Source organism: Pelobates fuscus, chromosome 9 (genome assembly GCF_036172605.1).
Source record: "Pelobates fuscus isolate aPelFus1 chromosome 9, aPelFus1.pri, whole genome shotgun sequence".
Lineage (NCBI taxonomy): Eukaryota > Metazoa > Chordata > Amphibia > Anura > Pelobatidae > Pelobates > Pelobates fuscus.
The window spans coordinates 151,485,107-151,505,251 of NC_086325.1; the positions used below are offsets into that span (position 1 = coordinate 151,485,107).

The 20,145-nt window shown below is 42.7% G+C and overlaps 1 protein-coding gene across 1 annotated transcript in view; it reads left to right on the forward strand.

Moving 5' to 3' along the window:
• Nucleotides 1–1,126: 1,126 nt before the first annotated feature.
• Nucleotides 1,127–20,145, forward strand: part of LOC134573696 (uncharacterized) — a 45,832-nt gene continuing 26,813 nt past the window's right edge. The window contains exon 1 of the mRNA XM_063433479.1: nucleotides 1,127–1,304. Within this exon, the coding sequence (XP_063289549.1) occupies nucleotides 1,214–1,304 (91 nt within the window). The 5' untranslated portion in view covers nucleotides 1,127–1,213. The remainder of the gene's footprint in view (nucleotides 1,305–20,145) is intronic.

Genomic DNA, 20,145 nt, shown 5'->3' on the forward strand with positions numbered 1-20,145 from the left:
TAGCCGCCAGAGCGCTCTCTATAGAGCGCTCAGGCGGCTGCAACATTTAAAGGGCCGGCGATGGGGGCGTAGGGCGCCCCCTCCTATATGGCGCCCTACGCGGCTGCCTAGTTCGCCTTATAGGAAGCGCCGGCCCTGGTTTACCCTGCCATTTTCTATTACTATGACTTAGCAGCTTAGCTGCATTAGCCACAATTCTGAGGATTCAAAGTTAAACCATAAAAGTGATGAAGGTGTTTCTAAACAAAGTGTGCAACTAAGCTGCTAACAAATACAATTTGGCATTGTATTGGCAGAAAATGGCCCATGGGCAGGTTTATTTTACTTTTCCTCCCAGTTTAAGGTTGTCAGATGAGTAAAACATTAAAGATAAATGGTACAATCTGGACTGAGATTTTTCTTTTTACTGTTTGTTTTAACTGAATAAAAGCCCAATGGAAATCACTAAATAAATCACTGGGGGAAAAAAATCACTGGAAATCTGCAGTTGCAGTATAAGTTATGCCTGTAAATTACTATTGCAATGCAGTACATGCATTGGGAAGTGAATAAAGGTATTGCTTCACTTTAAGTACATTTTTGTTTTACATACATGCTCTGGTCTCATTGTGTACATTGAGGGGTATTCCTGTATATAAAAAGAAACATCTTTCATTTTCTACAAACAGACATATCAGGGAATCTCACAGGCAACAGTGAGAACTTTTATTGTGGAAGTCAGAGTGCAGTCAAATCAGAATCTGTATAAATGTGTTTGGTTCTATCAGTTTACATTATTTCTACTGTAAATGTTGCTATGCAGTCAGTACCAGTAGGATGGGATGTGCGATCCCAATAGCTTTTTCACCCTCTTTGCCCTGTGTATTTTCTCTGAGGGAGAAAGTTATAGTGGCGTAATAAGGAGGGTGGGCATGTGGGTGGGTATAATAATAGGGGGTGTGTTAATCGGTCGTGCGATAGGTGGTATAATAGGGGGTGTGAGATGATAGAGGGTATGATAATAGGGGGTGTGGTATTCAGTGGCGATTAGGAATTACATTTCATCCCCAGATAGCTGGACGTTCTATTCGGTCTATAAGAACATTCCATCATTCTGTATCCAGTTCACAGAAGCCGTTTTCCTGGAGGACCGTGCAGGCAGTCAGTGAGCGTCTCCGTCACATGGCTGCTGGTACTCGGTGTGTGCAGCACGGAATGTCCCCCGGTACCCGGTATGATGCGGTATGTGCAGCACAGGGTACCCGCCGTCCGGCACATCTCACAGACCCTCTACATACTGCTCCTGCTGGGCACTTACCTGACAGGTGAGAAACTCCTTCCCTAGTTCCCTCCACACATTGACTGTCACCCCTAAACTGCCAGAGAACTTACTGTCAGCCCGAAACTGCCAGTGTGAGGACAGAAGTCAGTATGTGCGTAGTAACTCTATTTTGTCTGGAGTCAGGGCTTGACGTCTTGAGTTAAAGACCAGGGACTTTCCAGGCTTCTGTAGAGCCACTATGATGTACATGATTCTGCAAAAAAAAAAAAAAAATTCCCTTCTCTTGTATGATAGCAGATCCCTGCACTGTAACCCCAATCCTGTCCCAGAACATGATTAATCCCTGTCTGTGGAGATACTCCTTTCTAATACAAGTTTATGGAAAAGTAACATTAATTAATTTATTTTTGGCATGATTTATTTACGTATAAAATATTTTACCAGGAAGGAAACATTGAGATTTCTCTGGATGATGCAAGATCGTGCTAGTCATGGTAATGTGACGTTTCAAAATGATATTCTTTACAGCGTTTACTGCAGTCTCTAATTAAAGGGACTCCTCAGTGCCAGGAAAACAATGCTTTCAATGCTTTACTATGGGGATTTCAGCGACACTGGAGGTCCTCACATAGTGTGAGGACGTCCAGCGTCGTATAACACACTTTTCATGTGCTATAAACACGGAAGTGCCCTCTAGGATAGTGGGAGTTGGCACCCATACCACTCCAATGGGCAGAAGTGGTCTGGGTGCCTGGAGTGTCCCCTTAAAGGACCACTCTAGGCACCCAGATCACTTCAGCTTAATGAAGTGGTCTGGGAGCAGGTCCAGCTGGGGTTAACCCATTTTTTTATAAACATAGCAGTTTCAGAGAAACTGCTATGTTTATAAATGGGTTAAGCCTTCCCCCAAAGCCTCTAGGGGCTGTCTCACTGACAGCCGCTAGAGGCGCTTGCGTGATTCTCACTGTGAAAATCACAGTGAGAGCACGCAAGCGTCCATAGGAAAGCATTGATAATGCTTTCCTATGCGACCGGCTGAATGCGCACGCAGCTCTTGCCGCGCATGCGCATTCAGCCGACAGGGCGGAACGGAGGAGGATCGGAGGCAGAGAGCTCCCCGCCCAGCGCTGGAAAAAGGTACGTTTTACCCCTTTTCCCCTTTCCAGAGCCGGGCGGGAGGGGGACCCTGAGGGTGGGGGCACGAGTATGTTTTCCTGGCACTATAGTGGTCCTTTAATACAGATATTAATCAAACTGTTTGCAAAAAACAGGCAATTTGTTTTTGCTGATTTTTTTCCACCTAAAGCAGATCCAGTAGAAATCTGATGTTTAATAGATGCATAAATGCAAATATTGTAAGCTTGCTTGAGCATGGCCCTCATCTACCTATTGTTCCTGTGTCACTGTGTAATTGTCTCATTTATTGTAATCCCCTCCCCCATTTCATGATATTGTAAAGCGCTGCAGAATTAGTTGGTACTATATAAATACCAGTAATAATAAGTGTTGTGTGTGATGTTTGATTGCGCAGAGATTGGCTATAGCAGGGGTCCTTAAACTTTTCAAACAGGGGGCAAGTTCACTGTCCCTCGGACACGGTTGGGGGCCGGACTAAGGTTTGACATTTTTTTTTAACGAATTCCTATACATACTGAAACAGACATATAGACATATACATACACACAGACACATACTAACATACATACAGACACACACAAGCATAAGGACATACATACACACACACACATGCTGACAGACAAACATACACATACATACAAACACAGACACATACATACACACACACACGTACATACACACAGAGACATACATACAAACACATATAGATACATACACACACAGATAAACATATTGACATACATACTGAAATACATACATACATACAGAAATACATATATAAACATATACAAATACATACAGACATATACTGACATACACACAGACACACACACATACTGAAATACAGACATTCATATTGAAGTATACACACAAACATACATACTGATTGACATACATACACATACATACAAACTGAAATACATATATATACATACATGCATACACATACATACAGATACATACACACACAGACATACTGACATACATACATACAGACATACTGACAGACATACATACACACATACTGACAGACATACTGACATACAGACAGACATACACACAGACAGACTTACTGACAGACATACTGAGATACATACATACATAGACATACTGACATACACACAGACAGACATACTGAGATACATACAGAGACATACTGACATACACACAGAGACATGCTGACATACACACAGACATACATGCTGACATACATACAGACATGCTGACATACATACACACATACATACACACAGACATACTGAGATACATACACACAGACATGCTGACATACACACAGACAGACATTCTGACATACATACACACAGACACACACAGACAGACATACTGACATACATGCATGCACACAGACATGCTGACATACATACACACAGACAGACACACACACACACATAGACAGACATACTGAGATACATACACACAGAGACATGCTGACATACATATAGACAGACATACTGACATACATACTGACATACATACACACACGGACATGCTGACATTCATACATACAGACAGACATGCTGACATACACAGATAGACATGATGACATGCTGACACACACATAGACATACTGGCATACATACACACACACACAGACATACTGACATACATACACACAGACAGACATACTGACATACATGCATACACACAGACATGCTGTCATACATACACACAGACAGACACACACACACACACACACATAGACAGACATACTGAGATACATACACACAGAGACATGCTGACACACATATAGACAGACATACTGACATACATACACACACGGACATGCTGACATTCATACATACAGATAGACATGCTGACATACACAGACAGACATGATGACATACATACATACAGAGACATGCTGACACACACATAGACATACTGGCATACATACACACACACAGACATACTGACATACATACATACATACACACACAGACAGACATACTGACATGCTGACATACATACACAGACAGACATACTGACATACATACAAACAGAGACATACTGACATACATACACACACACACACACAGACATACTGACATACATACACACAGACAGACATACTGACATACATGCATACACACAGACATGCTGACATACATACACACAGACAGACACACACACACACACACACACATAGACAGACATACTGAGATACATACACACAGAGACATGCTGACACACATATAGACAGACATACTGACATACATAAACACACAGACATACTGACATACATACATGCTGACATACAGACAGACATAAAATAGATTCACACCCACTAGAAAATACAGTGTATAAATAAATATACCACCTATTGTAGATATAAGTATTGTAGTTACATCTGCAAAACAAATGGAACATACATAGTGCTTTCCATATATATAAATACAAACAATCTATAATGTATGAGGATTGAACTCACAAAGATGGAGCCTTATAGGCTCTATGTACATCACCATTGGGTGCCTGTCCATGCTCTTGGTAAACTTCTGGTGAAGAACTCGAGGTCCACGAATTCAAATATAAATACAAATTTATTAGATAATAATAAAATATTAATATATAGGGACAAAGGTAAGGCAGGTATAGAAATGGAATATAGCACAGTATTGCACCGCAAATATGTCCAGAAAGTAAAAGCAGTAGAATACCACAACATATAAACAAAGTTACTTAAACCCTGAAGTTTCTCCAGTAATTCAGCACTGAGGAAGGCCCCATCAAGGGCTGAAACGCGTTTGCTTATTACTGAACTTTTATTGGGACTTTTCCTGTTTGGTGGTATTTTTTGTTTATATGCTGTGGTATTCTACTGCTTTTACTTTTTGGCCATATTTGCGGTGCAATACTGTGCTATATTCCATTTCTATACCTGCCTTACCTTTGTCCCTATATATTAATATTTTATTATTATCTAATACATTTGTATTTATATTTGAATTCGTGGACCTCGAGTTCTTCACCAGAAGTTTACCAAGAGCCTGGACAGGCACCCAAGGGTGATGTACATAGAGCCTATGAGGCTCCATCTTTGTGAGTTCAATCCTCATACATTATAGATTGTTTGTATTTATATATATATATATATATGGAAAGCACTATGTATGTTCCATTTGTTTTGCAGATGTAACTACAATAGGTGGTATATTTATTTATACACTGTATTTTCTAGTGGGTGTGAATCTATTTTATTATTTTACCTTGTCTTTAGGTGTTAAGGGATTACACCTTTTTTCACACTCACTTTTATTGTTTATATTTAAGATTGGAAGCGCCTACACAACTGTATACTTTCTGTATATTTTGTTTGATACAGACAGACATGCTGACAGACAGACATACATACACACAGACAGACATACTGAGATACATACACACAGAGACATGCTGACATACATATAGACTGACATATATACTGACATACATACACACACAGACATGCTGACATTCATACATACAGACAGACATGTTGACATAGACAGACATGCTGACATACATACACACAGAGACATGCTGACATACAGACAGACATGCTGACATACACAGACAGACATACTGAGATACATACACACAGAGACATGCTGACATACATATAGACAGATATACTGACATACATACACACACGGACATGCTGACATACATACACACATAGACATGCTGACATTCATACATACAGACAGACATGCTGACATAGACAGACATGTTGACATACATACACACAGAGACATGCTCACATACAGACAGACATGCTGACATACAGACAGACATACTGACATACATACACACAGAGACATACTGACATGCTGGCATACATACACAGACAGACATACTGACATACATACATACAGACAGAGACATACTGACATACATACATACAGACAGAGACATACTGACCTACATACATACACACAGAGACATACTGACATACATACACACAGAGACATACTGACATACATACACACACACATACTGACATACATAAACACACAGACATACTGACATAGAAACAAACAGAGAGATACATACAGGCCCACATACTGACATACATGCACACAGACATACTGACATACATACATGCTGACATACAGACAGACATGCTGACATACAGACAGACAGACAGATATACACACAGACCGACATACTGAGATACATACACACAGAGACATACTGACATACACACACACACAGAGCGATACTAACATACATACTGACATACATACACACAGACATACTGACATACATACATGCTGACATACAGACAGACATGCTGACAGACAGACATACATACATACAGACACACATACTGACATACATACACACAGACATACTGACTTACATACACACACATACAGACATGGTGACATACATATACACAGACTGACATACAGATAGACAGACATACATACACACAGACAGACATATTGAGATACATACACACAGAGACATACTGAGATACATACACACAGAGACATGCTGACATACATATAGACTTACATATATACTGACATACATACACACGGACATGCTGACATACATACACACGGACATGCTGACATACATACACACACAGACATGCTGACATTCATACATACAGACAGACATGTTGACATACATACACACAGAGACATGCTCACATACATACAGACAGACATGCTGACATACATACTGACATACATACACACACGGACATGCTGACATTCATACATACAGACAGACATGCTGACATAGACAGACATGCTAACATACATACACACAGAGACATGCTCACATACAGACAGACATACTGAGATACATACACACAGAGACATGCTGACATACATATAGACAGATATACTGACATACATACACACACGGACATGCTGACATACATGCTGACATTCATACATACAGACAGACATGCTGACATAGACAGACATGCTGACATACATACACACAGAGACATGCTCACATACATACAGACAGACATGCTGACATACAGACAGACATACTGACATACATACACACACAGACATACTGACATGCTGGCATACATAGACAGACATAGAGACATACTGACATACATACACACACACACACATACTGACATACATACACACACGCACATACTGACATACATACACACACAGACATACTGACATACATAAACACACAGACATACAGACATACTGACATAGACACACACAGAGAGATACTGACATGCATACATACAGACCCACATACTGACATACATACACACAGACATACTGACATACATACATGCTGACATACAGACAGACATGCTGACATACAGACATACATACATACATACATACACACAGAGACATACTGACATACATACATACAGAGACATACTGACATACTCTCTCGTTCCCTCGACCTCGGCTTGTCTCTGACCATTCTTTGCTTTCTCCTTACGTTAGTCCGGCCATTCTAAGGTCCGGTATACGTACCTATCTCCTGTTTGTATTCTGCGTGTTGGATCCCTGTCCCGATCCTGACATTACGACAGGGCCATGGATCCTGCAGGTACAAACGCTCAGATTGTTTCTCCTGACTCGAGATTTGAAGCCATGGACCATAGAATGGACCAGATGGCTCTAGCGCTGCAAGCATTGCTATCCCATCCTAGTAATCAAGCAGAGGAGATGTGTACACCACCCATCTCTCTTGTTAATACAGGCCTAGAGGTAGCCACAGTGGGAGCCTCTTCCCGTGTTACTTCCCCTTTACGGTATGGCGGTTCTCCGGATACCTGTCGAGGTTTCCTAAACCAGATAGGGATTCATTTTGAATGACAACCCCGCACCTACCCTACAGACAGGGCGAAGGTTGGATTCATAATCTCGCTACTCATTGACAAAGCTCTTAGATGGGCTAACCCTCTGTGGGAAAATGATAATCCAGTAGTCTATAATTATAATGCATTTGTCACTACTTTTAGGAGGACTTTTGATCCTCCAGGAAGAAAGGCCAGTGCAGCTAGACTACTATTACGTCTTAGACAGCATAGCCTAACCCTTGTGGATTATGCGTTAGAGTTCAGATCCTTGGCGGCAGAGGTCAAGTGGAATGAACAAGCCTATATGGACGTATTTCTGAACGGATTATCAGATGAGATCTTAGACGAGGTTGCCACAAGAGATCTTCCTGAAAATTTGGAAGAATTAATTTCATTTATTTCTCGAATAGATGAACGCATGCGACAGAGGCAGAACACTCGTGATAGAAGTTATAGACCTTCCTTAACCCCTTAACCCCTTAAGGACACATGACATGTGTGACATGTCATGATTCCCTTTTATTCCAGAAGCTTGGTCCTTAAGGGGTTAAGGACACATGACGTGTGTGACACGTCATGATTCCCTTTTATTCCAGAAGTTTGGTCCTTAAGGGGTTAAGACTAGCCCCCGCATTTCAGAATTCTGAATCTACAACTCTAGCTCTCCCAGAACCTATGCAAATTGGTAACACTCGTCTCTCAGAAAGTGAAAGACAATACAGGAGAAGGGAGGGTCTGTGTATGTATTGTGGAGTAGGAGGTCACCTACGCCTAAATTGCCCTAACCGTCCGGGAAACGCTCGCACCTAAGTTTCTCAAGAGGACAGGCCTTGGGTGTTTCTATTTTGTCCTCTACATATGATTACAAGGATCATAGGCTTCTGTTACCTGTTTCTTTAACTTGGGAAAAGGGAGTACTTAATGCTATGGCATTAATAGATTCCGGAGCAGCTGAAAGCTTTATTGACCAAGCCTTTGTCACGAACCACTCTATCCCATCTCAGCTAAGGGATACACCCTTGGCCATTGAGGCCATAGATGGTAGACCATTATCAGATCCTGTTATTTCTCGTGAGACTATACCAGTTAAGTTGACCATTGGTATTTTACACGATGAGGGTATATCTCTCATGCTTATCTCATCTCCTTCAGTTCCAATAGTCTTGGGATACCCCTGGCTTAAGAAGCATAACCCTATTATTGATTGGGAACAATGTGAGATAGTCTCCTGGGGTCAGGGTTGCCAGAAAGGTTGTTTACAGAAAATCTCACCGGTTTGCGTAGTTGACACACCTAGTAACTCTAACCAGCCCACAGATTTACGGATACCATCTCAGTACCTGGATTTAAAGGCAGTCTTTGATAAAAAGAGGGCTGATACTTTACCCCCACACAGGTCCTTTGACTGTAAGATTAGACTCCTGCCTGGTACTATGCCTCCGAGGGGTACTGTATATCCGCTATCCACTAAGGAGAACTTAGTCTTAAAGGAATACATACAGGAGAACCTAGACAAGGGATTTATTAGGAGATCCTCTTCTCCAGCCGGGGCCGGTTTCTTTTTTGTAGATAAGAAAGACGGCACTCTACGGCCTTGCATTGATTATCGGGGCTTGAATACGATAACGATCAGAAATGCTTATCCTATTCCCTTGATTACTGAGCTATTTGATCGCCTGAAAGGCTCCAAGATTTTTACCAAGTTAGATCTGAGGGGAGCTTATAACTTGGTGAGAATTCAGCAGGGTGATGAATGGAAAACGGCTTTCAATACCCGGTGTGGCCACTATGAGTATACGGTAATGCCCTTCGGGCTTTGCAATGCTCCTGCTGTATTCCAGGACCTAATTAATGAGGTTCTTAGGGAATTTCAACATGAATGTGTTATAGTTTATTTGGATGATATACTAATACACTCTAGACAGCCTGAGACTCACCACAAACAAGTCAGAAGGGTATTGCGTAAGCTTCTACAACATGGTTTGTACTGCAAATTGGAGAAGTGTAGCTTTGACCAATCTCAGATAAACTTTCTTGGTTACGTTATTTCTGGAGACGGGTTTAGGATGGACCCGGTTAAACTCCAATCAATCTTAGATTAGCCATTGCCCAAGGGACTCAAGGCCATTCAGAGGTTTATCGGATTCTCCAATTATTATAGGCGCTTCATTAAGGGGTACTCGTCTATTATTGCCCCTATTACCAACATGACTAGACAGGGTGCTGATACCAAGACCTGGTCTCCTGAGGCGCTTGTTGCTTTCAGTACTCTCAAGGAACAGTTTGCCTCAGCACCGATATTAGTTCATCCTGACACCTCTTTGCCTTTTTTACTCGAGGTAGACGCCTCAGAGACAGGTGTAGGCGCTATCTTGTCCCAAAGGCTAGGTTTGAATAAACCGCTGCACCCATGTGGTTTTTTTTCCAAGAAATTGTCTGGGCCTGAAAGCAGATATGATATTGGTGACAGGGAACTATTAGCGGTCATTATGGCTTTAAAGGAGTGGAGACATTTTTTGGAAGGGACTTTACACCCGGTTACTATTTTGACGGATCACAAGAATTTGTCATATATAGGGGAAGCCAAACGCTTGTCCGCCAGGCAGGCTCGTTGGTCTTTGTTTCTTACTCATTTCAACTACGTGCTCACTTATAGACCTGGTTCTAAGAACTCTAAGGCTGATGCATTGTCCCGCCAACATGAACCTTCTACTATGTCTGATATGGTTTTTTCTTCTATAGTTCCCAAGTGTAATATTATTGCCAACACAAGCATCAAGATTCACTCCCCGTTGCTTGCTGAGATCAAAAAATTACAGCATCTGGCTCCCAGACTTGTTCCTGGGGATCGGTACTTCGTTCCTCCTGAACTCCAACTGGAACTTATGCAGTGTTTTCATAACAGTAAATTTGCCGGACACCCTGGCATACGCAAGTCGTGTTCTCTGATTTCTAAAGATTTCTGGTGGCCTTCGTTACGTAAGGATGTAAAGGACTTCGTCCTCATACGCTTCCATGTGGGCTTTTGCACCCCCTAGAAATTCCCGAGAAACCATTGTCGATTTGCCTGTTTCTAAGAAACATACTGTTATCCTCACAGTGATTGACAGGTTTACTAAAATGGCTCATTTTGTACCCCTGCCTAAATTGCCCTTGTAACGGAGCTCTGTGTACTCCGACCGAGTACCCTCCGTTGATGGATGCTCCTAGCGCTCTCAGAGGACTCCAAGCACTGCAGATGACACCACAACCACCGCAGACTCCACAACCGCCGTAGCTTAACTGGAGCCGCGCCGTCTTCCTTCCACCCTGGATCGGCTTCTGTCCTCCAGGACCGTGTGGGGAAGACCTCTCCTCCAGGAGAGCGTATCCGGAACAAGCTCTTAAAAGAGCTAAGTGATTAAGCTCAGGGGAATATGCAGAGCATAGCAATCCCCAGTGTGATACAGCAATTCCCTCCAATAACGAGACAAGGCTACGTTTTGAAGGGTCAAGAAGAACTGAGGACTGGAACACCCAGCCTGCTTTTTATTAGGATAAGGTACACACAGGACACTCCCAGGGGGAGGATGAAATTAACCAATCACATACATGGTACCACCCCCACGTCTCCTCCCCTCAGATATACACATAACATAATTATAGCATACAGTAAAAATACAGTTTTCACACATACACTGTACCTTTAAAACTATACATTCAATCTCCATAAAAATTACATATTCAGACTCAGCATACATCAAACATAAACACTTCCAAAAATCAGCCAAATCCCTCCAGTGGATCAAAAGTTAGCTGGAGGTCCCTTTATGACCGACCGCAAGCACAATTTCCTGCCCAAAACAGTTCCATAGATTTGGGCTGTGCGGACGGTCAATTTCATGCGGAAAAACGACTAAGTCCCATTTCGAACGGGACTTAGTCTCTGGAGCTGAAAAACGAAGTGTAGGAGAAGGTAAGGGTCAGCGGTGTTCGGCAAACTGTGTAGCCGATTTCAGTTCCACAGAATCTTTAGCATACACCGCTGACCGCATTCGAATGAACCAAGATGGCCGCCGCCACGTGCAATTAACCTGCAGTAACCTCACAGCCTGGGAGGTAAATTGCCTGCATACTTTAACTTCTGGGTGGTCCACCTGTGTGGCCCTATTTACTGAACCAAGTGGGGGAAAGCCAGGGGCAAGTTATTTTACAGGTCTGGGAACATAGTCTTAAAGGGGCATTGTTCAGCAAAGTCACAATATGTCCCCAGACGGTTCTTAAAGGGCCATACACACCCAATAAAAGTTAATACGTTTTCAGGGGCACAATCTTCCAGGGGCCATAGTCATGAGGAAGGAGGCTGGCAAACATGCTTCTCCACAATCCAGGGAAGCAGGGCAATTTCTCATTTAAAGGGCCAGTTACAAATAGCAATTTGTAACAGCCCTCTTCTCCCGAATTGGCTGAGATTTTCGCGAGGGAGATTTTTTGTTTACATGGTATTCCTTCTGAAATTGTTTCTGATAGAGGGTCCCAATTTGTTTCCCGGTTTTGGAGGTCCTTCTGTTCTCAATTTGGCATCAAATTGAATTTTTCTTCTGCCTATCATCCCCAGTCCAACGGAGCTGCCGAACGCACCAACCAAAAGGTTGAACAATTTTTGCGTTGTTTTGTTTCTGAACACCAGGACGATTGGGTCGGTCTGATTCCTTGGGCGGAGTTTGCGCACAACAATCTTGTTTGCGATTCTACTCGTTCTAGCCCCTTTTTCATGAATTATGGCTTCCATCCTTCCGTTCTTCCGTCGGTTTCCCCGTCCCAAGGGATACCGTCGGTTGATGTTCATGTTGCCAATCTGAGGAAGTTGTGGGATCAGACTCGACGAATTCTTCTTCATAATTCCACGGTGTCCAAACGACACGCTGACAAACGCAGACGGGTGGCTCCGGTGTTTTCCCCGGGTGATAGGGTATGGCTGAGTACCAGAAACATCCGCTTGAAGGTTCCTTCCATGAAATTTGCTCCTCGTTACATAGGTCCTTACAGGGTTCTGTCTCGTATAAACCCGGTTGCGTATCGTCTGGCTCTTCCGCCTGCCCTGCGCATCCCGAACTCCTTTCATGTTTCCTTATTGAAACCTTTGGTTTGTAACAGATTTTCCTCCGCTGTGTCCTCCCCTCGTTCTGTCCAGGTTGAGGGTCAGGAGGAGTATGAGGTCAAGTCCATTCTCGATTCTCGAGTTTCTCGGGGGAGGGTGCAATATCTTGTTGACTGGAAAGGTTATGGTCCTGAGGAAAGGTCTTGGGTGGTCCGAGAAGATGTGCATGCTCCTCGTCTCCTCAGGGCTTTTCATGCTCGTTTTCCGTCTCGCCCTGGTTCCTTCCGTCCGGTGGGCGTTTCTGAGAGGGGGGGTACTGTCAGGGTACCTGAAGTCTCTACCTCGGAGGAGGTTAGACTTTCAAACGGCCGTCCTCTCAGGGGGGCTGATTCACCCAATCCTCACAGCTCTCATAGCCGTTCACACGCCGGCCGCGATAGCCCCGCTTCCTTTTATGACGCGGCGCTCAGGAGCCGACGTCATGACGGCAATCACATCCCGACCTGTCAATCTAGTTCCGAACAACGAATCAGGGCTCGGCAAGGGCGGAGTCATCAATTAAAGAACCAAGGTATAAAAGAGGGATGTGTGTAATGGTTCATTGCCCTGTCGTGGTTCTAGCTTGTCTGGTCACTCAGTGCTCTTATTACTATTGTCTCTTTGGTTCTGACTCGGCTTGTACTTTCGTTCCTGCTTATCTCTCGTGTCCTTTGACATCGGCTTGTCTCTCGCTTACCTGTTCTCTCGTTCCCTCGACCTCGGCTTGTCTCTGACCATTCTTTGCTTTCTCCTTACGTTAGTCCGGCCATTCTAAGGTCCGGTATACGTACCTATCTCCTGTTTGTATTCTGCGTGTTGGATCCCTGTCCCGATCCTGACAGTGGACTAACAGACATGTAATTTTAACCAGACAATTGGATGTACAGGAACAGAGGGGTGGAGGGCCCTGCTCAATGAGCTTACATTCTAGAGGGAGTGGGGTATAGTGACACAAAGGGTAAAAGTAGGGGTACGAAGTAGGTTGTTAGAAAAGTATTCATTGAGGGTTTTGTAGGTAATTTTTGACAGTTACAGGAGAGGAGTCATGGGGGTGGGGGATAAAAACCTGCTTACAGTTTAACGGATATACTTTCTTGAAGAGGTGAGTTTTCAATGATTTTTTGAATGAGTAGAGACTGGGTGAAAGTCTTACGGAGAAGGGAAGGGAGTTCCACAGAAGAGGTGCAGCCCTGGAGAAATCTTGGAGGCGAGCATTAGAGGTGGAAGTACAGACAGAGGATAGATGTAGGTCTCTGGCAGAGTGTAGGGGCCTCGACGGGACATACTTGTGTATTAGGGAGGATAGGTAGGTTGGAGCAGCATTATGTAGGGACTTGTAAGCAAGCACCAGAATTTTAAATTGAGCCCTATATTTAACTGGAACTGCCAGTGCAGGGACTGACAGAGCGGGGAGGCGTTCATTATAGATTGCAGCGGTGCAATCTGGGAACATGTAAGACCACGGAGAAGGGTATTGCAGAAGTCAAAGCGAGAGACAACAAGAGCATGGACCAGCACCTTAGCCGCATCCGGGGTTAAATAGGGGCGAATGCGCGCTATGTTTTTGAGATGTAAGCGACAGGATTTGGTGATTGATTGGATATGAGGGGTGAAGGAGAGGTTGGAGTCAAAAAGAACACCCAGGCAGCGAGCCTGTGAGGTAGAGGTGATGGTAGCGCCGTTGACTTGGAGGGAGACAGACACAGGAGTAGTAACACTTGAGGGAGGAAAGACCAGAAGTTCTGTTTTTGACAGGTTGAGTTTAAGGAAGAGAGCAGCCATCCAGTTGGAGATCGCAGAGGCAGTCAGAGACACGAGTCAAGATGGGTGGAGAGAGATCAGGAGAGGACAGGTAGATTTGCGTGTCATACATACATACACACACAGACATACATACACATACAGACATACTGACATACATACATACAGACACACATACTGACATACATACACACAGACATACTGACTTACATACACACACATACAGACATGCTGACATACATATACACAGACTGACATACAGATAGACAGACATACATACACACAGACAGACATATTGAGATACATACACACAGAGACATACTGATATGCATACATACAGAGACATGCTGACATACATACATACATACATACATACACACAAACAGACATACTAACATACATACAGACAGACATACTAAAAAAAATAGAAAGAAATGGAATCGGTGGGAAAATAGGTATAAAAGGGAATAAACACCTCCACACTGATCCCGTGCACCAGGAGGGCACTCCAGCAATGCCCAAGGGCTTAACCCTAGATACTAGCAACAGAAACAAAAAAGCAAAAATTCACAAACTGAATATAATGCTGACTGGAGATAAAAATGTAGGCACCAAAGCATCCAGTGGTATGGAACAATGTAACAAGAGGGAGACCACTAAATATCTGAAGTAACAGAAAGTATCAACACAAAATTAATCTAACGCCAACTAATAAATGCCGAACTAGCCTTATAAGGCAACTCCCATGCCTAAGTAAGTGAGGAGATAAAGTTACTAAACACCTAAGTCTGCAATATACATATAAGCTTTATTAGTCCTGGCCCTTTAATGCATAGTGTGTTAGCAAATCTCCACTTAGTACTTAAGCACCAGAAAGAGTGCCAAAGGGAGAAAGGTCACTGTCTACAAGATTGGCAGCCCTAATAATCAAACGTAGACAGACGGATAAAATAAAATAAATACATTTCTCTCCTTGTGGGACTTACTAGATAGGCATAGAAGAAAATGTAAATCATAAATCATAACAAATCCCCATGCCTAAGTAAGTGAGGAGATGAAGTGCTAAACACCTAATTCTGCAATATACATATAGGCTTAATTAGTCCTGGCCTTTTAATGCATAGGGTGTTAGTAGATCTCCCCTTAATTCCTGAGCATCGGTAAAAATGCTAAAGGGAGAAAAGGTTACTGTCTAGAGGATCAGTAGCACTAATAATCAAAAGTAGGATAGATAAAGTAAAGTAGAGAAAGCCTCTCTCCCTGTTAAACTTACTAAATAGGCATAGAAGACAAAAATTGAAAGGAAAAGCTTAAATCATAACAAAACCGTGTATCACACTGTGCAGTGAAGTGCCCATGTGTGTGCAAGTTTAAATTGACCCATAAAAAAGAGCCTGACGCGCGTTTCGGTGCCGTATATATGCACCTTCGTCAGAGGCAAAAGATCTACTGAACGTGGACTCCCTTTTATCAGAGTACTGCACCCAAAGGTAATTAGCAACAGCCAATCAGTTCCCTGGACATCTTGAGGGGGCGTGACCACAAAATGACTGATGTCATACCTGAAGTATATCTTATAAAACATAATAGATGCCCCTTACAGGGCTATCAAATACACTTTTTAGTGCATTTTTATATTATTGTTATTTATTCAACCTGTTATTCGTATTTATTGCTTTTAATGTTTTTAACGTATTCATCCTCGTATTTCCTGTTATTAAGAGTTACAGAGGGTGCATGAAGGTTTCAATGACTGTCTTTGGTCAGGTTAATCTTTAGATGGACACTATAACCACCATGAACAGTTCATCTCACTGAAGTGGTTTAGGTGCAGCGTCCCCGTCCTACCCAGTCATGCAATTCAAATCATTACATGTTAAAAAGTCTCTAACAATGATATATGCAGCCCCCATCAACTTTAACTTCAAAGTACCCCTCAAGCAGACCTAGGATAATGTCAATATAAATAAAAAGTTAACAGTTTCCACATCTGCCAAACATCATTGAACCATTCCGGCTATGCAGCAAGTTATCTAACCTACCAATACATGGAGCCAAAGGTGCACTTGAGGTCTTAATAAACCTTACATGGTATATGGTAAATGTAGATATCGACCCCCTATGAACAAAAGGCAAAAACAAAATAAATAAATAGATAAAAATGCCAGCTAAGGAGATAATACAGTATATACTCGAGTATAAGCTGAGTTTTTCAGCACATTTTTTGACTCGAGTCAATTGTCTGTATTATGGCAATTTATATTGCCATAATACAGACTGGGGGCTGTGTGCGGTTACTTACCTCTCCTGCAGCTCCTGTCAGCTCCCTACTCCTCCGCGCCGGTCCGGTCAGCACCGCTGTCAGCTCCCAGTGTAAGTCTCGCGAGAGCCGCGGGGTCATAGTGCGGCCGCGAGACTTACACTGGGAGCTGACAGAGGTGCTGACCGGACCGGAGGAGGAGGGAGCTGACAGGAGCTGCAGGAGAGGTAAGAGCTTCCTGCCAGCCCCCTCCTACACAGTGCCCATCCACTGGACCACCAGGGAATGAGAGCCCCCATGTATCAAGCAGGGAGGGGGGACGAAAAAATAAAAAATAATAATAAAATAAAATACAAAATAATAATAAAAAATAATAATTAAATAAAATAAAAAATAATAATTAATAATAAAAAAATTATTAAAATAATAATAAAAAATAATAATAAAATTGCCCACCCCCCACCAAGGCTCTGCAACACACACACACACACTACACTCATACACACACACACTGCATTCATACACACACTGCATTCATACACACACGTCACTCATACACACACTGCACTCATACACACACGCTGCACTCATACACACACTGCATTCATACACACACACTGCATTCATACACACACACTGCATTCATACACACACGCTGCACTCATACACACACTGCACTCATACACACACTGCATTCATACACACACTGCATTCATACACATACACTGCATTCATTATATACACACACTGTAAATAAATATTCAATTAATATAAATTTTTTAGGATCTAATTTTATTTAGAAATATACCAGTAGCTGCTGCATTTCCCACCCTAGTCTTATACTCGAGTCAATAAGTTTTCCCAGTTTTTTGGTGTAAAATTAGGGGCCTCGGCTTATATTCGGGTCGGCTTATACTCGAGTATATACGGTAGTTAATGGTCACCATAGTAAACCTAGACTTAAATTGCCCTAATAAAGGGGCCAGTCCACCAAGTTGTGAGCAGTGATTCTCAATGACCCAGTATAGGATACCCAAGTACTGGCCAGAGGTATATGGTATAGGGTTCAATGGCCACAAAATTGTAAATCAAATTATACTGAGCCAAAGTACAGCCATATTTCTAAGTAAGTTTCAAAGTGCCCCATTATGGCTAAATATAAATAGCCAGGTGGATGCAAGTACAACATTTATCATATAGCTGAGCAGGACAGTCCCTATGTATATAAAATTAGGATCCTAAGAACCATAAAGAGGCAGTGCCATCAAATACATCATACAGGGTCAAGAGGCCTAAGGTGCAATTTATAATTGAGTAGATAAATGTTAATAAATCAGTGGGTAAAAACACAGACTGTACATAATTATACAAAGTTCCAGATCAATAATACAGCGGAAAACAAATTCGGAGGATCTAGAGAAGCTAAGTGGATACATAGATATTAACCAAAGCAATAATAAATCGGTGCGTGGTGCCCATATATACAGTGCCAGTCCTCAAAAGAGGGAATCTAATCCGAGATGAATGAGGTGTACGAGAAGCCTTCATTAGGCCCAGTGGTGACAGGGTTTTGAATTTATAGATCCAGAAGCTCTCTCTTTGTAGGAGCTTTCTGTCCAAATCACCCTTCTGTGGCCACAGAGTAACTTTCTCTATGCCACTGAAGCGCAGCCAGACGAGGAACCCCCATGGTAGAGTTTAAGGTGCTTGGAAATGGGGGTATCAACATGTCGCGATGGATTAACAGAGTTTACATGCTCCAAAATCCTCAATTTAAATGCATGCGAGTGTCTTACCCACGTATTGTTTTTGACAGCTACATTTGAGAAGGTAAATCAATCCCTTTATTTGGCAGTTAAAAAAGGAATGAGTTATGAAGCTGTCTGTCTGTGTAGAGTTGGAAAAGTTTTCAGATTGTATCTGTATGTACTACATGCCTTACACCTCCCGCACTGGTAGGTGCCCCTAGCGGGGGATCTAAGCCAAGTAGGGTCCGTTGAGGGAGTCTTAAGATGACTCGGGACCAAAATGTCCCTAAGATTACGCCCCCGTCTCGCTGTCATGGAGACGTGTGCAGGGATGACCTGATGGACATGTTGATCATGATGGAGTAAGGGCCAAAATCGTTCAAATATGCCTTTGACTGCATACCATCCTGCATCAAAGTTCCCTATACATCTGATCGGTTCTCTACTTGGTATGGTAGACCGAGGTTCCCTTAGAAGGTCTGATCTATTAGCCAGGAGTGCCCTTTTGTACGCCATTTTAAGGCATCTGTTCGGATAGCCTTTGCTTTTGAACTGGGATTGAAGTCTTCTGTAGACGAACAATTGCGTCTTAACCGGAGGTATTGCCCTATTCCTTTCTTCAGGGCCGGAGGGTGGTAACTTCTCCAGTCCAAGAAGCTGTTGGTGGTGGTAGTTTTACGGAAGAGGGTGGTAGTTAACCTATTTTCCTGATTCACATAAATGGTGATATCAAGAAAGTTAAGTGCCTATCCTCCTATCTCAGATGTAAGTTTCAGATTGATGTTATTCTGGTTCAGGATATTGACACATTCAAGGAAGGCCATCTCAGTACCAGTCCAAATGCTAAGCACATCATCGATGTAGCGTTTCCAAAGTTGGATGTGATTGGTATAGTACGCTAGTTCATTGCTGAACACTATAGTTTTTTCCCACCAGCCCAGGTGGGAGTTGGCATATGAGGGGGCACAAGCTGTCCCCATAGCTGTCCCCCTCACTTGCTGTTAGTACTTGCCCTGGAACAGAAAATAATTATGTGCCAAGATAAACTGCATA